The following is a 24,398-nucleotide window of genomic DNA, read 5'->3' on the forward strand; positions in this document are numbered from 1 at the left end:
TTATGGCTTTGCTAGTTAAGGGGATTGCTAACAGGATAATGTCATATTTTTATGTTACCTCCTAGTGACACAGAGACACATCCAGGACAGGAGGTACAGAGTGGGGTCACAAGATGGACTGAAGCTCAGAGGCCAGCACAGGCCAGGGAGCCTCATGCACCCTAGTTGAACTAAGTGTCCAATCATTTCTTGGAATAAAACTCTTCAGGGATGATAAAACTAGTCATGGAAATGTGTTAAGCATTGTTTTGCTCAGAAAAAAAAATTGAAGACTTAGTCTGCACATGTTAATTACTCAATGAAAATTTCACAAACGATTTAATCATCTGGATGTCTTGAAATATTCCATTGCTTAGTATTATGTAGACAGCCTAAATCCTAGGATCATAGAGATCTGAGCTTGTGTGAAAAGTTTGAAACACGTACAAGTAACAGATTTGCTATTTGGGTTACGGGGTGGAAAAAAATCTCTGGAAACAGATTTATGTATTAGTTTTTCACTTTGCCACCAGATGTCCTTCATGAGTAGGAAAATATGATGACTTGAATGATATTTTGAAGTGTGAATGCCCAGCATTTTTGAGTAGACAGTGAAAGCAGAGTGTGACTCAATGTAAATGTTACCACAGACTTTTGGATGAGACATGACTTTTGAAGGCTGTCTTACAGGTGTAGCTTTCAGAAGCAATACTTATTTCACTTGCAAATTTTCATTTCTCATACTCTACAACCATTTATATATTTTCTTTTCACTCAACTCTAAGTCGATATTTTAAAAATTTGGTCGAATTATTATACTTTGAAATTAACATTAAGAAGTACTCAGGTCCCTGTGCTAATAGTAAAGATAAAAAGTTGGTCTTTTGAGTGGAACTTCTCAAGAATTCAAGGAGGCTAGACCTCAGTCTTTTAAACATGACAGCTACACAGTTTACAAGATTTTTTTTTTTTTTTTTTGAGACAGGGTCTCACTCTGTCACCCAGGCTGGAGTGCAGTGGTGTGATCTGGTGATCTGGGCTCACTGTAAACTCCACCTCCCTGGCTCAAGCGATCCTCCCACCTCAACCTCCTGAGGAGCTGGAACTACAGGCGTGCACCACCACACCCGGCTATTTTTTTTTTTTTTTTTTTTGAGACGGAGTCTCGCTCTGTCGCCCAGGCTGGAGTGCAGTGGCGCAATCTCGGCTCACTGCAAGTTCTGCCTCCCGGGTTCACGCCATTCTCCTGCCTCAGCCTCTCCGAGTAGCTGGGACTACAGGCACCCGCCACCACGCCCAGCTAATTTTTTGTATTTTTAGTAGAGACGGGGTTTCACCGTGGTCTCGATCTCCTGACCTCGTGATCCGCCCGCCTCGGCCTCCCCAAGTGCTGGGATTACAAGCGTGAGCCACCGCGCCCGGCCCACACCCGGCTAATTTTTGTATTTTTTTTTTTTTTTTGTAGAAACAAGGTCTTACTATGTTGTCCAGCCTGATCTCGAACTCCTGGACTCAAGTGATCTGCCCACCTCAGCCTCTCAAAGTGTTGCTATTACATGCCTGGCCAAGATATTTTTATTAAGTTAATTCTAAAAGCAGCAACTTACATCTTCAGGAAATGCAGTTGAAAGGGACAAATGTATAATTTAATATAAAATCCAAGACTGCAGTTGCAGTTTATTGCTAATAATATAATACAGAATTTGTGTTTAATATGTCAAATTAATAAACAGCATGTTTACAAAATAGAAACTATTTCATCAAGTGTGTTATACATGTATAACAGAAACCCTCATAATATATAAGGAACAAGGACAACTACAGGTTTAAAGGATTTGTTGTGTGAATTACATGGTGCCTTAATAAACACTTGGAGACAGAATTCCCGTCCTAGTCCCACTATCACTGGAAGTATGGGATGAACCTGTGCTTTTTGGTGAGGGTTCCTCATTTCTTCATTAAGTGGGGTAAGGAGATGGGACAGGCAACCTATTGCCAGAAAACTGAAGGCCATCTGCATGAAATGTCAGCCAAGCAACCAGATGCTTGATGTGGATTGGCTCCCACATCCGGCTTCTTGATCAAATTCCTCCTCTTTCCACCCAGATGTTTTAGAAACACAGAGAAATTCATGAAGCTTGTCCCGGGCCCACAGAGGAAGGGGCGGTAATATTTTGGTGTCCTGCAGGGGGCGAAGTTACCTCTAATTTTATCAAGTTGGTTTATACATTCCAGCGGACTTCAAAGCCAGATCTGCTCCTGTCCCAGCAACTCCACCCACCCCATGCCTCCTCCTCTTGAATCACATATGGACGTTGTCTAGCTCCCTGTCCTGAGGCTTCCAGGGGAGCACTGGGGCTAATGCGGAAGTGTCTCAGAAGCAGGGAGTAGACAAGGTGGGGGTTCGGGGATTTTTATCCACCTAGAGATCCAACTGGCTTGGAGAAACAGTAGTCCCAATTCCGAGGTTATTAAAATCCTAGAACTGTATCTCTTTTCCTGTCCCCTTTGTCCCAATGGATACAAGGGCTTGCCTGCATGTGTCCTGCAAACATGATGTGCACATGTTGGGAGCCATAGTGGACAGAAGAGGAGCACATCCTCAGTTGGATGTCACTGTCCTTATGATCATTGTAACGTCTCACTGCACATCTTTTTTAGGAGCTTCTTCTGGCTCTTAAGGGAGATGTGTGTTCTTATGTTCATCACTTGGAGGTACTCTCGACACCTCCTCATTCTAGCCCCATTCGACAGAAACTGAGAATCCATCTTGGTGGGGTGAGGAGCCTGCAACAGACCTGAATCAGATGTTTAGTTGATAGTCACTTTAGACTCATGTCACATGAACCCATCTACTTCTAAGTGTCTAAGGAAAGGGAGAGATGGCGCGTGTGTGTGTGTGTGCGTGTGTGTGTTCTGCACTAGTTCCACCCCATAGATGCATACACAAGTGGAGTATCCCTTATCCAAAATGCTTGGGACCAGAAGCATTTCAAATTTCAGATTTTTAGATTTTGGAATATTTGCATATACATAATGAGATACCTCAGGGATGGGATCCAAGTCTAAACGTGAAATTCATTTATATTTCATATATATCTCATATACATAGCCTGAAGGTAATTTAATACAATATTTCAAATAATTTTGTGGAGGAAAATTTTGACTGTGTTTTGACCGTGTCCCATCCTATGAGGTCAGGTGTGGAATTTTCCATCTGAGGCATCATGTCAGCTCTCAGAAATCTTTAGATTTTGGAGCATTTTGGATGTCAGATTTTTGGGTTAGGGATGCTCAGCCTCTACAATAGGTGGGTCACGCCTTGATTTTGTGTTTTCAATGACATAGCCCCACCAAGGTGCCCTTGTCCATGCTTGAAATGTTGAGTTTCCTGTGTCTTCCCCACTGCCCTCGTAGGTAGAAAGTCTCTGACTCTGCCTGCATCTCAGCAGAAGTCTTATGAAGAAGGTGCAACTAGGTTTAAAAAAGGAGGCTCTTGGCAGGAAGCCTAGGTGTATTTGCTGGAATTTCAGATCTTCTGAGCAGAGCTCTTGGCTGCTGTGGGGGCACTGCAATGAATTTATGTCCCTAACATGTTCCATACAGAAAAAAGAAGTGACAGGGCTCTTGAATTCTAAGGGTCTTGGCATCCCAGATGAAGTATCGTATTATCTTTTCGGATGGAAGAAATCCCTGTAGAGATGGTTAAAGACTGGCATTCAGGGGTGCTAAGTTTTGTGCCCTGAAATTAATAGCTATCAGATATTTGTAGAAATAAAGACTCTTCTAAATGACCACTTGTGTCTGGGCCAAGACAGAACTAGAAAGAAGGACTCAGTGGGTGGTTGGAGTCAGTGGTGGTCTCTATTTACCCATGAGAAATAGATTCTTGGAAATAGGATAGGAATGCTTATAAGATTTGGATCAACAGAAAGCCTATGATCTCATAAATTCATGAATCCCACAGTCTATAATCTATTTGACTTCACTCTCAAATGCCTAGGACCATTTGGACTAAGGCTGGCAAGTCAGAAAATTGCAGTTTTTATTTTCAACTCCACACAATTTTCACCAAGTAAAAAACCTTAATGTTTTACGTGAATTTGCTTCTACGATCCATAGATGACTGGATGTTCTTGGGCGGGGTAAAGGCAAATGAATTTGCGTCCTCATCGGCAAATGGTGTTGGTGGTGGTGTTATCTTGTCTAAAACCCGCAGCAACCTGTGTTTAAGGACCCTGTCTATTGTCCTGACCATTCAGAACGCATGCCAAGCCCCTGCTCTTCCTGGAGTTATCTTTATCACCTCTCCTCAAGTTTTATCTTGCGGCGTATCAGTCACATTGTATTTCAATATTAAAATGCAACATTAATAGATAAGCTGGAGAACTACTGAGGCATTTCCAAGAAGAGAGGGGACGACTTTTCTAATATATTGTCTGATTACACCCTCTTTCTTTTGGGTGCTAGCTTAAGAAGCCAAACCAAAGCCCAAATGAACAGATAAGTCAACACATCCGACCTCAAACCCTGAGGACGCTGGCTTGGGTTACATGTGGCCCTCTCTGTGGTCAGTTTGCTCCCCGGAGGGTGTGTCCCAACTTCCAGCAGCTGCCGTGGAAAGCCACGTGTCCGCTAAACGCCTACATTACATCAATAAGAGATACTAAGGAAGGGATGGAAAAGCTATCATTTTTCTTCCTCAGTTCTGGCAGTATAGTGATTTAATCGCTGTTATTATTTTTATTTAGTTAAAGCATCAACTTAGGCCTTTTAAATGATGGTAAAAGAGAAAGCTTCAGATCGGGATATTGGTCAGATCATTCTTACTAGTGATGACCTCTTCGCCTTTGGCACCTCGCGGCTCATCGCATGCCTCCAAGAATTCCCGGGTCTTGAAACCTACGCGCGGCGGAGGCGACGCCTCTCGGGAGAGGGAGGGTGATAGAAGGGGCGGGGCTATTTAAATAGCCCGCGAGCTTCGCGTCCCCATTGGCTGCCAGCCTGTCGGTTACCGCGGGGCGGGGAGTCCCGGGGCTGGAGTGCTGTACCTGGAGCCGGGCGCGCAGCAGAAAGCCCACGTTGGCCGCTGCGGAGAGCGCGGCGTGGAGAGGCGGGAGACTGCGAATTCCGGCGCTGCCGCCGCGGCCGCTGCTCGGTGCACTAGCCCCCTTCCTTCCCATCCTTTCTGCGAGCGGGTTTGCTGTGCAGCCGGGCGACCGCCGAACGGAAAGCAAGATCCTCGCCGCCTCCGCTTGAGGAGGCGTGCGGCGCGCGGAGATTTTGAGGGGGAGCGACGGTGCCCGAGGGCTCAGGGGCGCGGAGTTCGTGAGCGAGAAGGAAGTTAAACCTCGCGGAGTAGACTGGCACTTCGGGACGCCTTGTCGCCGCAACCTGAGCCCTGCGCCGGGGTAAACTTCATGGTGGCCCTGCGATCCGGCAAGGGGCGTGCGCCACGGTGATGCCGGGCATCTCCCGCAGCTCGTGAGCGGCCCCGCTCCCCGCTGCCCCGGGTCCCACTCAGCCGCCAGGGAGGGCGCGGGGCAGCGCACGTGCGCGGCCAGCGAGGCCCAGAGTGACCGCGTCGTGACTCGCAGGAGCCAGGGCGCAGGCTGCACCGCAGCCCGGACTCGGACGCACCTGGCCTGGACCGCGCGCCTCTAGAGATCTGCGCGAGGCTGTGAGGCTCCCCTTCCTCCTTTCCAAGCGGTTTTCCTGGTGATCGCTCCTTCGCCACCCCTCTAGCCTGGGCAACTGGGGGCGCACAGGACGACCATGAGAGATAAGGACTGAGGGCCAGGAAGGGGAAGCGAGCCCGCCGAGAGGTGGCGGGGACTGCTCACGTCAAGGGCCACAGCGGCCGCGCTCCGGCCTCGCTCCGCCGCTCCACTCCTCGCGGCATCCGCGGGGGCAGCCCGGCCGGGCGGGGATGCCGGGACTGGGGCGGAGGGCGCAGTGGCTGTGCTGGTGGTGGGGGCTGCTGTGCAGCTGCTGCGGGCCCCCGCCGCTGCGGCCGCCCTTGCCCGCTGCCGCGGCCGCCGCCGCCGGGGGGCAGCTGCTGGGGGACGGCGGGAGCCCCGGCCGCACGGAGCAGCCGCCGCCGTCGCCGCAGTCCTCCTCGGGCTTTCTCTACCAGCGGCTCAAGACGCAGGAGAAGCGGGAGATGCAGAAGGAGATCTTGTCGGTTCTGGGGCTCCCGCACCGGCCCCGGCCCCTGCACGGCCTCCAACAGCCGCAGCCCCCGGCGCTCCCGCAGCAGCAGCAGCAGCAGCAGCAGCAGCAGCTGCCTCGCGGAGAGCCCCCTCCCGGGCGACTGAAGTCCGCGCCCCTCTTCATGCTGGATTTGTACAACGCCCTGTCCACCGACGACGACGAGGACGGGGCGTCGGAGAAGAAGCAGCAGCAGTCCTGGCCCCACGAAGCAGCCAGCTCGTCCCAGCGTCGGCAGCCGGCCCCGGGCGCCGTGCACCCGCTCAACCGCAAGAGCCTTCTGGCCCCCGGACCTGGCAGCGGCGGCGCGTCCCCACTGACCAGCGCGCAGGACAGCGCCTTCCTCAACGACGCGGACATGGTCATGAGCTTTGTGAACCTGGGTAAGGATTTGGGGTAACGTAATGACGAGAACATTTTTCCTTTTTCAGTGTCCCGGGCCCAGGGGATGGAGTGAGGGGGTGGAGGAGCTCCCGGGGCGCGGGTCCTGCCTGGTGCGCCAGAGGACGCGGGGACAGGCAGGCTGTGCTCCCGCCACCTGCGCGGCGGTGGGCGGCCCATGCGCTCCCCCGCGCCGCGGGCAGGGCTGCGCGCCGAGGGCCCGAGAGGCGGCTGGCCGGCCGGGCCGCGGGGCTCCGGGAGCGCTGTCCCCAGCGGGCGTGTATTTGCGGACTCCCTGAGCACGTTCCGCGCTTGTTTTTCACTCCTGCCCAGCTCTGGCCACGTTAACTCAACTGCAGCAGAAAAGTCCAGCCCGAGTGTGGCCATCCTGGGAAGAGGGCTCTTCAGTACGATTTTTCCCTCTAAACTGCCTTCTTTTGCCCCTTAACTTGGAGTGCAGTTCTCCCACCGAGACTTTTAGGGCATCCGACAGCGGCTGGGAACTTTGAAAACTTGGCATGAGTATGTTTAGAGGTATCCACGGCACTGGGGGAGGTTGCAGAGGAAAGTCCCGAAAGCACCGCGGAAGGCGCTCGGATCCCGGCCGGGCGGGGCTCGCTCCTGTTTGGGGCGGGATGAAAGCTCAACTGGGGTAATCCGTCCTGTGCCCCCGCTCACATGCCCTTGGCCATTGTCCCCAAAGGCTGAAGCTTTGATCAATGCAGCCCAAGCTGCACGGGCAGAGAAAGGGTGCGGGGTAGGGGCCGGGGTTGGGCGCTGAGCTCCTCTGAACCGGTTGCCAGGCAACAGAATGGAAATTCAAGGGCGGCTAAATCGAGCTCCGCCACAAATGTTCTGTGGCAAACCCGGACCGAGTCACATCGCCCTTTCTCCCCCCTCCCACCCCCCTGAGTTTTCTCATCTGTAAATGAGAAGGTTGCAAAGAAGACTCTTTTCTTCGGAGTTAATGCCTCTGCTTTTCATTCATAAACTGACTTAGTTTAGAGCAGACATAGGATGGAGGGACGCGCTGTCAGCGGACAGATCACGGGTGCAGTGGCTACGCCCGGGATGGGTGCAGCTGCGCGGCGGGGTGGGTCTTCGCGGGCCTCCTTCCCATGTGAGACGGTGGTTGTGCCCAGGCCCTAGAGTGGGTGAGCAGACAGTCGCCAAAGGAGCACACGGGTCTCCCAGCCACGTCAAAGATGTTCGTCTTTTAACGGCATTACTTACCGGAATGATTCCCGCGTAGACTATCTGGGTGATTTCTTTACCAGCCTATCTATGATTCCCAACTCCGCTGAGCTTTGAGGGAGAGAACATGGGGGGTAAGAGCCAAGGCAGGGTGTGGAGGCAGGGCGATTGCCATCCAAGTGGTGCAGAAATCCTCCTGGGAAATTCGTGAAACAGAATCTCACAGGGAGTCCAGGCTCAGGGCCTGCCAATCTGGCTGCTTGCACTGCCCGGGGTTCTGATTGGACAAGAATTTTCACAATTTATTGGAACCAAATCCAAGGTTGAGCCACCTCCAGGAAGCATTCTAAGGAAATTCTCATGCCAGTCAATAAAATTTGTAGCGGGTGGGGGCCAGGGTGGCAGAGGACCAGCGCTGTTCGTTATTCTAACTTTTGTGCTGCTTCTGACTTACTAAATTCCTCCCCTTGCTCTCTTCCTCTCCTTCCACCCTCACCCCCCGCCCCCACCCCGCCTCCAGGTTTCCTGGCAGCTCTGGGGAAATGTTTTATTGCCTTTTGGGGGTAGTCCTAACCTGGACAAAGGGGAGGAAGACTGGCACTCCTGGTTACTTCACAGAGAATCGTGTTACAGTCCCTGGGAAAACAATTCCTGGGCTTGGACCGAGGTTCTCAGCATTAGCTGCCCTGTAGCATCACCCGGGGGACTTAGAGATCTAGGGTTATTAGGGTCGCTTCGTGGACCCAGATCAATTAGGTCAGAATCTTTTGAGGGTGGGGCACAGGCATCATTTTTTTTAAGTACCTTAGGTTTTTCTAATATGTTACCATGGTCAAGAAACACTGGCACAGGAGATCCCAATGTCTGAAGGAAATGGATACATTGTCCCAGTAAGAGATGAAGAGCAAAGCTTTCAAACATTGCTACACATGAGAATCACCTGGGTGTTACGTGGGAGGTGGGGGGGAATGCCTTAAAAAATCCAGATGCCCAGGTGGCACTCCATGTCAAACCAGAATGTGTGGAGGTGGAAACCAGGTAGCAGTATTCTTTTGTACAAAAATAAAGAGGCTCTCCCGACGTTGCCCAGGCTGGACTCAAACTCCTGGCCTCAAGCAATCCTCCTGCCTCAGCCTCCTGAGTTGCTGGGAAGATAGGAGTGTGCCACCATGCCCAGCAGTGTCATTGTTGTGTCAAGATCTCAGGTGATGTCAGTGTTTGGAAACCACTGCCTTAGATGGTATTTGAAATTTCAAGAGCTGGGCCTAAGGCGAATTTGTCAAGTACAGTCACATTTACTGTATTCAGTGGCCCCCAAATTCCCCTTATTCCTTGCTTCTCTGACTTTTCGTGGGCTACAGGGACACACTGCTTCTGAGTCACACTGCTTAAAGCTGGCTGTCAACTAATCCTTGCTAGGGTGATGGTTTAACATAGTATCTCCCTAGGGATATTGACATTTTCCATAAAGGATTTTGAAAGATATAAAATATCCCCTAAAAATTTTCAAGAGAACTCACCCAATAATGCAATTCTAGGCCCCAGGACAGGCTGACATGGAACTGAAAGAGAATTCTAGGATGGGAATTCTATCCCAAGCCCCTCATATTCCCATCACTGGGCTCCTTGTACAAGTTATAGCTACTGTAGGTCCAGTTCTGGGCTCTGTACTGATAGTATGAAGAGAAAACCTTTTGCAAGTAAGTAGAATCCAAGCAGCAAGCCATGCCACCTGCCAATGAAGCAATTCTATTTCATCTTAATCCATTTAGCAGTAGGAAAGGGGTATTTCATCATCAGAGGCTAGAATGGGGTAAAATCTGATTGCCATGACTCTGAACATAGGAAAGACAGTTCATTTGAAGAAAGTTACTGCGTACCAATGTTGGGTTCTCTATATAGGGATGCTAGAGAATTACAGATTTCCTAATTGGTGTCAATGCCATGTTAACTGCCACATTACCTGACTCATCTATTAAAGAATCTACAGAAAGATAAACATTACAGCGCTGTGTTTTAAAGTACTCTTATACCTACTAGGTTAAGTAAATTACAAACTGGAAGTACAAGGGAAAGTATTACATAGTTGTAAACATCCGACTTCCCTGGGACTGGGGGAATAATTTACTCATGAAATACATTTGAAACACCCTGAGCCTTGTAAGCCAGCCGGACTATCAGGAAGTATGAATCAACAGGATAAATTTCTCTCTCATAGCGCAAGTGCTGGTCATCCAACCAGCTCATTGTTGTTTACGTTGACTGTTTCAAACTCTTTCTGGGTGAATAGGCTGGGATGTGTCACCTCCTAAATGCTAACCGTCTGCTGCCTGGGCTGCTGGTGTGCAGAGTGCCTGGGTGAGCTCGTGAACTTGCATTCGCTCAGGGCCACAGATGCCATTTTCTATTTGTTTTCTAATGCTAAAAATGTCTTGGCAGCCTAGTCAGCATCCCTGCCAATTTGGTGACCTTGGAGAGATATCCTTCAGGTCATAGCTTAAAATTCACCTAAGAGAGACTTTCTCTGCTGCTCTATATAAACTGGTCATGCCTCCATCCCACCCACTTCTGTACCATGACAGCACTCTGCCTATTTCCTTCCTTGTACTTATCACAAGTTTTTCTTTTTTCTTGTTAAATTTGCTTACTCATTTGTTTGTCTCCCCTGTAGGATGTCAGCCTCCAAAGGCGGAAACCACACTAACCCACTACAGTAGCACAAGTGCCTAACATAATGCTGACCACATGGAAGGTGCTTTGAAAAGGCTGAATTAGTGAACATATAGACATAGCCCATGCTTCAAATTCATATTTCACTGATCTGGAAGATTTGATTATTTAGAAAGGGTATACCTGATTTTTATTGAGTAAAATGTTTAAAGTGAAGACATTTAGGACAGGGAGGTTCACAGTATTTGAGGTAAATCGCCATGCTTTATTAATATACCTTTTTTATTAGTCACCCATATGTATATTAATTTGTAATATGCATTACATTTGAGAGTAGTAAAAACATTTAATTAAATATCTGCATTTCAGATTTCACTTGTTTATTTGAATTCACGAGGTATTTATCTCCAAATGCTAGGATTAAATGGACATTTTAAAAACTCAAATTATGCTCAGAAAAGGAAATCAGTATATATTAGTACAAGCAGCAAGAAACTTGTGCTAAAAATACTGGCAATCTTCTGAACAAAATTACTCTTGGGAAACATAAATAAGAAAAATGGAATACTCCCTACTTGTATTTGTAACTAGATATAATGCACTATCTCTTTCTCCTAAACATAGCATCAGTAGTACTGTTTTTCATTTAAGCTACCTGTACTTAAGAAGATTTTTGTTAGCAGAAAGTAAATCCATGCCTGCAAGCTACTCACAGCAAAAGCAGTTTGGAGAATTTGGTTGCAAGAGTGTGATTCAAAGAAGCAGTAGATGTTCTTCTAAAGAGATTACAAAGAGTAAATTTGAAATTCAGTGGCATTTCAACAAAAAAAAGTTGTACAAAGTGTTCTTAAACTAAGATCAAAGGGCAAGCAGATACTATTGTTCAGACCTCAGATGGTGTTTCCTCTGGGTGTCCTTCTAAGAATGGGTATAAATCCTTTTTAAATGTGCTGAATCATGGTTAGTTCCTCTATTTGAGAGCTTACCTCTGATCAGGTTGGAGGAGGGCTTCCCTGGGATAAGAATCTGTTTAAATACAAAAACAATGCTCAGCGCTTTCTTTAGCATATAATAATTTGTTGCCTCTCTGTATCTTCAGAGAGTAGCTACTTTATATGTTGGATTTCAAATTGATATTTTACTTGACTGTGAATACTGGCTAAATACTGGCTATCGAATGTAGTATAGTATAGCAGACTAAAAGATAGCAGCTCTGCTGTCTTTGCCTCACTCCTGTTTACGAAGGTGAGTTAGACAAGGAAAATGAAGAGGGTACGATGTCTTGCATTATTAAGCAGCTTTCTGTAACTTTTTCACAAACCAGTCCTTCACTTTCTGCTTCCCATCTTATATCAAAAATGAACTATTCTAAGGAATGATTTTTTTTTTTTTTTTTAGACAGAGTCTCGTTCTGTCACCCAGGCTGGAGTGCAGTGGCGAGATCTCGGCTCACTGCAACCTCTCCGTCTCCTGAGTTCAATCAGTTCTCCTGTGTCAGCCTCCAGAGTAGCTGGGATTACAGGTCTCTGCCACCACACCGGGCAATTTTTTTTTATTTTTTTTTTTGTATTTTTAGTGGAGCTGGGGTTTCACCATGTTGGCCAGGCTGGTCTCAAACTCCTGACATCAAGTGATCTGCCTGCCTTGGCCACCCAAAGTGCTGGGATTACAGGCTCACGCTACTGCGTCCGGCCAGGAATGACTATTGTTTAACTTAGCACAATGTAATTACAGTTTTAATTTTTCTACTTTGATCTTTATTCTATTTTTCTTCCTCTTCTGTTCAGAATTTTAGTCATTTTGCCATCTTTGGTGCTTCCAGTAGTGGGAAGAAAAGTAGACAATATTTTAATTAGACAATTTTGTTTTTCACTAGGAGTTTTCATAAATATCTGAGTAAAAGGAGTAGAAATCACTACAGAAACTCCCTAAGATAGGAATAGACAATTTACCAAGGCCCCATTCACGTAAACAGCTGTTACACATTAACCATCCTGTCCCACCCTCCCGAGGCCACAGCACAACCCAGCCATGTGCCCAGCAGCTGGGCTGCTCCAGCCACAGGGTGTCACCTGGGGGGGCATAGGGGATAGCTGGCATCTTCTCTTGTGTTCCCCACAAGGAACCAGTGCATTATGTTGTTCTTATTTCCCTGTTTTCATCATGACGGCGGAGTTAACTTTATTCAAATACACTTTCTTTTCTGATCATACCCTTACCTTCTCTTCAACACCCCCACTCCCATCTCTGATCCAGCTTTTACCCACTGGAAACGTGTGAGTCAGAAAACGGCACTGGTCTCTCCTGGAATCTATGAAAGTGGTGATAGTTGTATGAAGGGGAAGGAAAGCCATCACCACTTTAGTGAAAATTAGAGTTAACTCTAATTTTTCAGTGCCATTAACCTCTGAAGTTTCAAGAGTACCAGAAGTTCTCAGAACCTGCATTCCACCTGCTCACCTTTTACTACAAGCGTTAGAAATCAGTAACACATTGTGGGTCACTGAAATTTATCAGATTTTTTGTTCAGTCACTAGTGTTTTGAAGATTTTGTTCTCTATACTTGTTTTCCAATGTGAATACATAGTATTTCAGCACCCTATGCATAAAGTCAGAGTCTGAAGCCAGGCTGGGAACACAGCTACCATCCCTAACATGGTTTTTCTGGGGACATGTATGCCCCAGCAACAGAAAACCTATTTGGGGTTTATTGGTTAAATGAGTTTGGGATGACTGGTGAATGTATGTTCGCCATAGATCATAGAATTTAGAGCTTGAAAAGTTCTTGCATATCATCTAATCTGTTTGTTCGCAGTTAAATTTGTTAGCTGTTTTAACCACCATTTTCTCTTTACTGCTGTTACCTCTTAAGGTTGAGGGACAATCCATGAAAACACACAGAGATCCTAGTGTATTAGAGCAATAGGGCTGTTGGCCAGGCTGGAGTGGATAATGAAGGAGAAATTACAAAAGCAGGCAAGAGAGCAACCCTGGAAGAGCCGAGGAAGCCCAAATCTGGAATTGTTGGGGTTTTCTCTTAGTGGATAGCATCTTCTCCAAGAACTCTACTTTTAGAAAAGAAAACGCTATGTGTATCTATAAATATCCAAAGGACTGTTGACCCCAAAGAATTGTTTTCTGCTCTGAAATTGAGTTGAAAACCACGTTGCTCTGAGCGGCATTGTTCCACTGATATCCACTGATTCTCTTCCTGCCCTTCCCATCTCCGTTATTAAGGAGGTTGGGTCCATAATAGAGATTATATCTAAATTACATCAGGTAATTCCTTGATGGGTCCCCATGGGCTCGTTATCTCAAACACAGTCCCAGATGGCTGGGTCGAAGAATCTCCTTCAAACATTTTTAAAGGATGAGGTTCTGGTTCCAAGTGGGAGAGACTTCCTGACTGTCAGATTCATAGGCATATGCCCTTGATGACTGATCCTCCTGCTGGCCAGGTCAGGATTGTCCTAGGCCTGAAACGTCCTTGCCACACAGTGCCGAATATATGTTCAGATTGTTTTCTTATCACCAAAGAGCTCAGTTGGCCACCGGGAGGAGTGGAGTGGAGTGGAATTACAGCGCGCAGAAGACAGTGCCCCTCGGAGGCAGAGCCCTGGAGCCGGCTCCACCCTGACCTCCGATATCCGCCATGGGCCTTATTATCACTCTCCTGCCGCTTGCCCTTTCACCGTCCAGAACATCTGCATTTGTTGATTGTTGTTCCTGTGTTTACAGTCCTGTTGGTTTCCTGTACATGAACATGGGCTGGAAAAAAAAAATTCTGATTTGTGTCTCAGCAGAGCATGAGTGAACCATATCATTGGTGACAGCTGATTAGGCCAGGAGATTTTTTATAATATTAGCCTTGCTTATTCTCTGAGGCCAGTTATTTTCCCTCCCTCCTTTTAAATTTATGAATTACATTTAAATAGCCCAAAGACTGAGTTTTGTAAACTATAACATTAAGGACTAAAAGTTTTTACTTGACTTTGATTTTTATTCAGATTTTATTTGTAGACTCCCATATCAGAATAAGTTAACAATGGAGAAGTTGTACATTTTTTAGGAAGAGAGGGTTTTTTTTTTTTAAGATCAGTTTGAGGTTCACAGCAAAATTGAGCAAAATTTTGCAGAGGTTTCCCATGTACCCCCTGCCCCACAGGTGCACAGGCTCCCCCATTATCACCCAGCAGAGTTTGGTATCTTTGTTGCAATTGATGAACTTATATGGACACATCATTGTCATCTAAAGTCTATAGTTATATCCCGGTTCACTCGTAGTGTTGCAGATTGTGTGGATTTGGACAAATGTGTAATGACGTTATCCACCACTATAGCATCATGCCGAGGAGCTGTGAAACTACTCTGCCCTACAAATCCTCTGTGGAGAAGCTGTACATTAAACGAGGAAAAACAAGTCAATGAAAGTATAAAAATTCAAAATATTCAGAGTTTGGGGAAAGAATTATACCTCAGCTGAAGAATATTTTGTTTCTGGGGTTTTACTAAGTGGTCCCTAAAGAAGTAATTTTGATTGTCTGTGACAATGTGGGATTTATTTTATAGTGCTTCTATGTGTTGACAACAAATCCATCAGAAATCTTTCTTTTTTCTTTCTTTCTTTTTAAGTCTAGGAGTTTAAAAATCTTTTTTCCTCCACATAGTTTCACTGAGGTGTCTGTCACCATAGTACCTAGACAATCCCTCAGGCAGAGATATGAGTGATTAAATTTCTCCCTGGCTTGTGCCCTGTTTGATCCATGCTAGGCAGGATTTGGGGGAGTAAAATAAAGAAGCCTGAAGAATGAACAAGAATTATAGGAATTCTGTGCTTGTGAATTATTAAAATTTGGGGGGTTATTAGGGGAGAGGTTAAATATTTTTCCTTCCTTTCTGAAAACTTATATTAAAACTTTATGTGACTTTAGAATTGAGAAACTGACAAAAATATCGTACTGGCCCTAGAGGCAGGATCAGGGGACTTTAAAAGGCTTCCTCAGGAGAGACTATTTAGATCAGAGTAAAACTAAATTAATAGAGACTCCATCAATCCAGAGGTCTTTGTAGGTGATATATCGAATAGGCTTATTTGCCTTTGGGCTGTTTTCTATGAAAAAGCTACACAGGTTAATGGTAAATAAATATCAGAAGACAATAATGGAGACAGAAATGTGGTAAATGAAGAGCAATTCATTTGAGGGATATTAGGGGTTTGTGTTTATTCCTTTACAAATATTGTGCAGGTGAGACATTTAGTGAATTCTCTCCGTCTCTCTTCACGTCACTCATTGTAGTGAGGTATTACTGAATTCTAGCTAAATTGCCCACCTGTTATCTCCCATGCAATTCTGCTCCCTTACAGAGGAAACCTCATAAAAATAGGGAAGAGGGCCGGGCGCAGTGGCTCACACCTGTAATCCCAGCACTTTGGGAGGCCGAGGAGGGTGGATCACTTGAGGTCAGGAGTTCAAGACTAGCCTGGCCAACATGGCGAAACCCTGTCTCTACTAAAAATACAAAAATTAGCCAGGCGTGGGCACACACCTGTAATCCCAGCTACTTGAGAGGCTGAAGCAGGAGAATCGCTTGAACCTGGGAGGCAGAGATTGCAGTGAGCCAAGATTGCACCACTGCACTCCAGGCTGAGTGACAAAGCAAGACTCCATCTCAAAAAAAAAAAGAAAAAAAGCTAAGAGCGTGGGGCCATGGCTTAAGAAATTCAGCCTTGTCTCATAACATCTGACTTAGGATGTGCTGTGGTTTAATACTTCTCTGTGGGAGAATAGGTGTTGAATGGAGCAAAAAGAGAAGTGATATCCATGGGCAGGACTAAGGTGTGTGAAGGGAAGAGTAAGAAGGCCATAGGTGCCTAGAGCCAAAGATATCTGGAGAGTTGCCTTTTTCCCCAAGGGCCAAGGAGCAGACCTTTGCATTTTTATGGGGTCTGTTTAGGGCAGACCCTCCTAACCAACTCTTGATTTGTTGAGATTGTTTGACCCTGTTGTTATGCATGCACATACCTGTCATCATTGTTAGATGATCCCACGTGGCTGCAGGGGTGAAGGAGGTACACAGTGGATGTTAGAGTCCCTTTCTGTCTTGCTTTCCCTTTTTTTTCTTCTCTTCTTTTCCTCCCATTAATAAAATTGGCAACTTCATTGCACTTATTTCCACTTTCGTATGTGCTCTTACCTATAGTTTTGGAGCCTTTACTATGGATCTAGCAGAGCAGATTATACACGTCCATGGAGTCTGGGAGTTTTCTACCACAGAAACAACTCATTTTCGCCCACTACAATGGTTAAGTAGCTGGTTTTCTTGATGGTGCTGGAACATGCTTATGATCGGTTTATTATAGAGGAAAGAGAACTGGATTAAGATCCAGGAGGCTTGAATTTGGGCTCTAGTTCTTAGTATTATTCTTTTTTGTAATATCTTCTTCTTTTTTTTTTTTCTTTTTTGTGATATCTTCTTCAAGCCACTTAACCAAATTTCTAGGTCTCTTTCCTTGTCTGGAAACTGTATTGGCTAGATCAGCATTTTTCAAAAAGTTACTACTTTTCCAAAATGTTCTGCAAGAAACGGCCGTAGAAGCACTTTCTATTCTATTCCTCTCTTTCAGGTTTACAAATCTTTCTCTTGTTAATGCCCTGACAAGGCCAGAAGTAAAGACGCCTGCTAACTTGGTTCAGCAGAGTTTGAACTGACTTTTACTCTCTAACCTCTTTTGGCTGAAACCCCCTTGTGTCAGACCCAGGCCTCTCTGCCCCTACACCCACTCCTGAACCTTCTCCTGTTGTGCTCATAGATCAGGGGAGGGACCCCAGGAGGATGCGTTTCCAGCTGCTCTGCTCTTCTGTGGCTCCAGCTCTCTCTGGTCCCCACCTTATGCTAGGGACCCCTGGGCTCTCCTCCCTCCTTCATGAGAGGGAACGTGGCTTCCTGCAGTTGCCAATCCATGGGCTGCCTCACCATGACCTGCTCGGCCACGTAGCCCTCCCGCTTCTGTGCCACCAGATCCCTGCATTAAATCCCCTCTGTTGTAAACTCTTGTTCTCTGTTCCTGGTTGGACCCTCATTGCTAAAGGCTCTTAATTCCCTGGAACACAGTTGAGAAACCCCAGGCTAGATAATTCCCCAGACGATTCTTTTTAAATTTTTTGGTAATGCAGCTTAATTTGACACATTGACATATAAGGAACAGCTTAAAGTGTACAGTTCGATAAGGTTAGACATAGGTAGGCATGGCTGCAACCATTACGGCAGGGAACATGGTGAACACATTCTGAGCTACACTTTAAAGAATCTCCTATGCTAGGGAATGAAATCATCACTCCCAACACACAGGAAGTGCTGTGCAAAGTCCCATCTTTCATCGATACCTTGGCTCTTCTTGCTTTTCTCTTACGGGCTTTGAACATCCTTAAGAATGGAATTTGCTGAAGATCCTCATGGTTTGTTTTCTTGGATCAGAGAACCATGGGGTCAAATCTTCACAGGGTCAAGCCTGCTCTTGGCAACTGTGATTGACCTTTACCCTATATCTCACTTTCCACATTGATTTTGGGAAATAATAATAAAAATAGGCAGACCTCTTTTCTAATTTTGAAAGCAAGTGTCTGGGGGTAGTTTTGCATTGTGGTGACCCTGTCAGCATTTTGTTTCTAAAGACTGAAATTTAGAAGATTTGATCCTGCCGGAACACAGCACAAAGATGCTTGCTTCCCTGTGTTTCTGTTTTAAATTTGGGCAATTTGGGTAGGGCACAAATCCAAGAACTCTAGGAAAGTAGACTCCAATTTACCCCTGACATTTTCCCTATGCTCATCCTTCTCCAAATGTTCTGGAAGCTTAAATGGAAATTGCATTTTTTTCTGCACAAAAATAAAAGTACTGTATTTCTTTATGGCCTTTTGCCTGATGTCACTTATTACCCTAGTATCTCAGCAAGGCAAATACTTACACTTTTACAGCTGCAGATATGTAAAAGTTATTACTTTTACAGTAAGAACTAGTAGATAGTAAGATAGGGGAGAATTTGTAGGTTTTTGGAGAAAACTAATATTTAGAGTAATGTTAACTGAATGTTCCAAATAGCACCCAGTCATGTAATAGAACAGTTTTGCAAATAACTTAACTGTCCCCTACCTGCCCACCATTCAGGGAAGTTACTCTTTCCTTCCCACTGTCTCCTCTGCCCTTGTGGTCTGACTTCCATCCCCATCCCTCTGCTGAAAGTGTTTCACTGAAGGCAGCTAATGACTGTCCTGAGTCCTCATCCTCCTTTCCAAAAGCCTTGATCATGTTGACGATGCTTTTTTCCCTACTGGGCTATCTTTTAGCGCTTCTAAAAAATCCTCTCCTTAGTTTCTACAACACTGCCTGCGCACTCTTGGTTCCTTTCCTGTCTCGAAGACTGCTGCTGTATTGGGGGATGTTTTCTGAAATACAACAAAGGATTCAGAAGGGTTGGCATGTGGCATGAGACCTGCACACTGGGCTGAGACAGGACACAGGCAGGGAGCTGGGTGTAGGGAGGAGGTCACACCCAGTTGCAGGAGTAAAGAGATAACATGTGGCCATAGGTCAGGATGATGGGCAGATACCAGGCTCCCAGGTGACCTGCCACCAAGGCTCGGTGGCCTGGTGGTAGCTGTTGTGTTCAGAAAGTCAGATGCATCTGCAGAGATGTCCCCCAGCTGTGAGTGCCTCCTCACGTGTTTGCCTTCTCTCTTATGACCCATCTGTTCAGAGCATGCTCCAAGTGTGGCCCTATTCCAGACTCATGCAGCGCAGCTTTTCTCAAACTTTGTGCAAGAACCACTTGGTTTTTCAAATTTTTTAATTTTCGTGGACCCATACTTTCGGGTCCACAAAAATTCATTACCAATGCATTACTAGAAAAATGACATGAAAAAAACCCGAAATATGTTCAAAATCAAGCCTCAACTTTTAATCATTAGATTCCATTTGTAGAAAGTTATCAGTCAACTTGCTATTAAACTGCCTAAACACTCCATTTCTGTACTGTCATTGCAAGCCGATAACAAAGCTGTGGATCAGCACAGATCTATTAACAAGCAGCTTCTTGGACCCCATCCCTGACTCTGGGGATTTGGGTGTGGGAATCTGCAGGTTAACAAGCAGTGACCGAGGTTTGGGAACCGCAGTGCTAGTTACTCAGGCTTAACTTCAGTCTTTGCCCTCTCGCCCACGTCAAGTCAGTTGCCAGGCTTAGCGATCCTGCTTTTGAAATCTCTTACTCCTATCTTCCCATCCTCTTTTCCGTTCATCCCTAAGTTCCCTGCACAAGGTCTTTATAATCGTTGGCCTTGACTTTTGCACTGGTCTCTCTGCTGTGAATCCATCCCTGCATCCCTGACAGGTTGGCTTTTCTGTGGTGCAGGTGTGATCTGTTAGTCCTCCTCCATCACCTTCACTGGCTCCCGTGGCCACTAGATGAAGCTGATGTCTCTGAGGTCCACCTTGTCCATCTCCTCTACTCATCTTTCCATATACTGTTATCCAGCCAGTGCACTCTGCTCCGTGATTTTGCCCATTTGCCTAGTGAAACTGCCCATTGCCACATTCTCAATTCTGTTTTTTAAACCCTAGTTCAAATGCCATCTTGTCAAGAAAGGCTTTCTGAAATTTGCTTACCCATGTGCCATGGCTCTTTAGAAGAACATTTGGGGCCAAATGACAGGGGACTTGTCCTATTCAGAGAGGCATGGAGCAGCATTCTTTATTATTATTATTATTATTATTATTATAGAGACAGGGTCTCTCTGTCACCCAGGCTGGAATGCAGTGGTGTGATTATAAGTCACTGCAACCTTGAACTCCTGGGCTCAAGTGATCCTCCCACCTCAGCCTCTTGAGTAGCTGGACTACTAGGCATGTACCACCATGCATGGCCAGTTGTTTTAATTTTTTGTAGAGATGGGGTCTCATTATGTTGCCCAGGCTAGTCTCAAACTCCTGGGCTCAAGCGATCCTCCGGCTTTGGCCTGCAAAAGTGCTGGGCTTGCAGGCCTGAGCTACCAGACCCAGCCTAGAGCAGCATTCTAATTTCTGATGCCTGTTTGCAGCTGAGCTGCATGTGGCTTCAGCGAAGGAGTTGGGGGTCTGAAGTTCCAGTGTTGGCTCTGCTACCCCGCAGCTGTGGGATTTGATGAACCACCTTCAACACTGACTACTCTGATTCCTATCCTATTAAAATGTTTTATTCATCTTTGACACATCTCTCCTCCCCCCAAGTGCCTAGCATGGTGCCTTTCCTTAGTCGATACTCAGTAAGTGCACATTGGATAAATGTCAGTTTCTCAAAAATAAAACTGGTGTATGCTGTCTCCTTCCATTCTCATTACAAATAACATCAAGCATTTGAATGAGAGAATTATAAACTGTGAAGCATGTGTGCTATTATAAGAAATGCTTGTTAAGTTCTGTATGTGGCAGTGGTTATAAAAAGGGAAAAGAGAAGTTACCTTCTTCTTGCAGGGTTTATGTTCTATGACTTTCTAAATTTTTTTAAAGGCTTTGGGAAGAAGAAATATTATTTTCCTTCTATCTGATGTCATTATGACTTTAATAAGTATGAATACAAGTCAGAAAGACATGCCACTGAGTCTAAATTTAAATTTCCTGGCTGTGCCAGGCAGAAAGCTTCGAGCTTTCATGCATGCAAGGAGGCACGACTCTTCACGCAGGTGCCATTGCAAAATACTTATCTTGTCAGCTTCCACTTCAGGCTGGCAGGCTTGGCATACATCGTGAAGGTGTTAGACGTTCTGTTTACATAAGGACTGAGGGGTGACATAATGTCTATTGAAGCAAAGTCACTTAGCTCCCCACTAGGCAACAGGGAGCATTTAAAAACTGAAAACTGATCAAAGCCATGGGCAGGATTGAGATACCTTTACCCAGGGGGCGGGTGGTCTCTTGGTTCGTTGCCTGAAACAGATGTGCATTATTGCCTCACTGTATTTCCAGACCATTGGTGAAATGAATCAGGCAGAATTAAACCCTGAGTGGCCAATCCGGAGAGCCTGCTTAAGTGGGCACAAGTGCGTCCAGATAGGTTGGAAAAAATGTCAAATCAGAGTAGGCACATACAAGATGTGATGTTTCTCTTTTTATAGACTGCTATAAAAGTTGTTTAAAATTAAACAACTCTTCAGTACTTAAATTATGTATAATGAGACAGGTAGGTCCTGGAACAGAGAACTTTCCCCCCACCCCGCTTCTTATCCCACTTAAATTTTGCACTCCCTACCAGAGTATGTGAGATATAAACACTTTTCATTTCCAGGATATAGTGTAGTCTTAGGATGGAGCAAAGGGAGAGAGAGAGATGGCTTGACACAGACCGCGGAAGTAGCAAATATCTTTCACATTTTATTCCATGAACTTCAAGGATGTAGCCAAGGGGAAAATGAAAATAATTTCAGATGCATCGGTCCTATCAAGCGGTAATCTTCTGTGTTTTACACTCTTCCAAAGTAGGTGTAGATATAGAAGAAGTACAGTGTATACTCCCTCTACCTCCCTCCCAAATAAGTAGTTTATTGCTGTTTTGCTTTTTATTTTGGGGGGCTGTATTTAGGAACGAGCAATAGTATGTAATGTTGCATTATTCAGGGTTGACAAGGTTAATGCATCTTGACGATTAAAATATCTGTGCCCTTTTTTTACATTTGGCTGGCTTCTGTTAGAATCATTTATCTTGTGTCTGTAGGATGCAATCTAACTAGGGCACTGCTATTCTCCTCTCAGTGTTGGATGACATGAGATGCTCTTTTCTGAAGCCAATGGATTGGGCATCTCTGATTTCTTGTTCACCTAGAGGACTTTGTTTTCAGGGCAGGATAAATGCTCGTTTATTCTCATGCATGCATGCTCTCCCTCTCTCTCTCATTGAGCGTGATGTTTTCGTGGCCCCTCGGTGCTTGAGACCTGGCTCAGAGGAAGCTGAACTCAGAATCAAAACCTCTCCTGAGGTGCCACCTAGCATCACTGACCCCAGAGATGACCAGGGTAGCCCTGTTAACACTACACAAATAAAATATGTCATCAGAACATTTCACTGAGATGAGGAATTTATTTCCATGATTCTCTAAGGTTCAACTATAGTACATGTTGCTTTTTCCTATTGGGCAGCAAACATGTTTTACTAAACTCTTACCTAAGTGCTTTCTGTTTACAATTCCAGAACGAATTCCTGGCTACCTTCATGTTGATTTCTACAAATATTGTGATTTACTTCCACACCTTTTTGAGGAAGCAAATTCCAAGTTGTGATGCATCTTTTAACTTTTACCTGCATTTTATTGTGAACAAAATTTCAACATATGGAAAAGGGAAGATTTTACAGCAAATATCTGTATACCCTCCACTTAGATTCTATGATTAACATTTACTGTATCTGCTTTATCAGCTGTCTATTCTGTTTATCCATCCATTTTCCCATTCAGCTGTCCATTTCTTTTCTTTGTTGATACATTTCAAAGTAAAGTTGCAGACATCACCGGACACGGTTGCTCACGCTTGTAATCCCAGCACTTTGGGAGGCCGAGACGGGCGGATCACCTGAGGTCAGGAGTTTGGTCTCAAATGTGAAGCCTCGTCTCTACCAAAAATACAAAAATTAGCCTGGTGTGGTGGCGGGCGCCTGTAGTCCCCAGCTACTTGGGAGGCTGAGGCAGGAGAATCACTTGAACCCAGGAGGCTGAGGTTGCAGTGAGCCGAGATTGCACCACTGCACTTCACTCTGGGCAACAGAGTGAGACTCAATCTCAAAAAAAAAAAAAAAAAAAAAAAAGTTGCAGACATCAGTACACTGCTTTCTAAATAATTCTGCTTGCCTGCCATTAAAGTTGAATGTTTGTAGTTTTTTGAGGTAAATTTCTATACAATGAAATGCACATTTCTTAAGCATACCATTTGATGAGTTTTGATGTGTGTATACACCAATGTAACCCAAACCTCTGTCAAGATACAGAACATTACTAGAAAGTTCCCTCAGGCTGCTTGTTATCTGCCCTGAGCATGGGTGGTCCAGGAGTCACCCAGAAGTTAGGACCATACCGCTCTTCATCTTTCCTTTGCGAGGTTCCCTTCCTTTCTGGGATGCCCCAGATCTGTTCTCTGATTCTCCAGGCAGAAAGACTGTTGGTTTCCTGTTGGCATTCCTGCTGGCCAGCCTGGTGCAGACCAGGCCCTCCCTTTAAGCCAGAAGTCATGAAATTGGGAAATACATACCATGCTGTTTCCTGCTTCCAGTGTCAGTGCCCAGAATGTGCCTAGTTTTGGTCAATCTCCAGCGCCTTCAGGCAGCTGGGTGTTATTTTTTAAAACTTGTTTTTTGCCAGAGTTTATGTTTCTAATCTGTGGGAGGGTCAGTCCAATGGGATCTTATTGGCCATTGCGAGAAATGGAATTGTTCGTTGTTTTAATAATTTTTTGTGTGTGGAATGCCCAAAAGATCTATTTATAAAAGGATTTCAAATAGCCTATAAAGGAAAAAGTGTATAGGTCCTGTTGCTACATTGTGTTATGTTCTGGGAGATGCAGTGACAGTGTGTCTCTAAAAAAGTGGCATCTGAAGACCAGTTGACACACCCTGAACGAAGGGGTTTTTGTTTTGCTTTGTTTTGTTTTGAGTCAGAGTCTCACTCTGTCACCCAGGCTGGAGTGCAGTGGCGCAATCATGGCTCAAGGCAGCCTCAAACTCCTGGGCTCAAGCGATCCTCCCACCCTAGCCTCCCGAGTAGCTGGCACTACAGGCATATACCACCACACTCAGCTATTTCTTTTTTTGTGACATGGGTCTCACTATGTTGCCCAGGCTGGTGTCGAATTCCTGGCCTCAAGTGATCCTCCTACCTTGTCTTTCCAAGGCGCTGATATTACAGGCGTGAGCCACCATGCCCAGCCTTAAATAAGAAGTTTTTTAAACT

At 45.5% G+C, this 24,398-nt stretch overlaps 1 protein-coding gene across 1 annotated transcript in view; it reads left to right on the forward strand.

Annotated features, from left to right (window-relative positions):
* The first annotated feature begins 5,049 nt into the window (after positions 1-5,049).
* BMP6 (bone morphogenetic protein 6) overlaps positions 5,050-24,398 on the forward strand; it is a 156,364-nt gene continuing 137,015 nt past the window's right edge. Inside the window, exon 1 of the mRNA XM_030817272.1 lies at positions 5,050-6,572. Coding sequence (XP_030673132.1) covers positions 5,909-6,572 — 664 coding nt within the window. The 5' untranslated portion in view covers positions 5,050-5,908. The remainder of the gene's footprint in view (positions 6,573-24,398) is intronic.

The sequence above is a fragment of the Nomascus leucogenys genome, chromosome 8 (assembly GCF_006542625.1).
Source record: "Nomascus leucogenys isolate Asia chromosome 8, Asia_NLE_v1, whole genome shotgun sequence".
NCBI classification, from domain to species: domain Eukaryota; kingdom Metazoa; phylum Chordata; class Mammalia; order Primates; family Hylobatidae; genus Nomascus; species Nomascus leucogenys.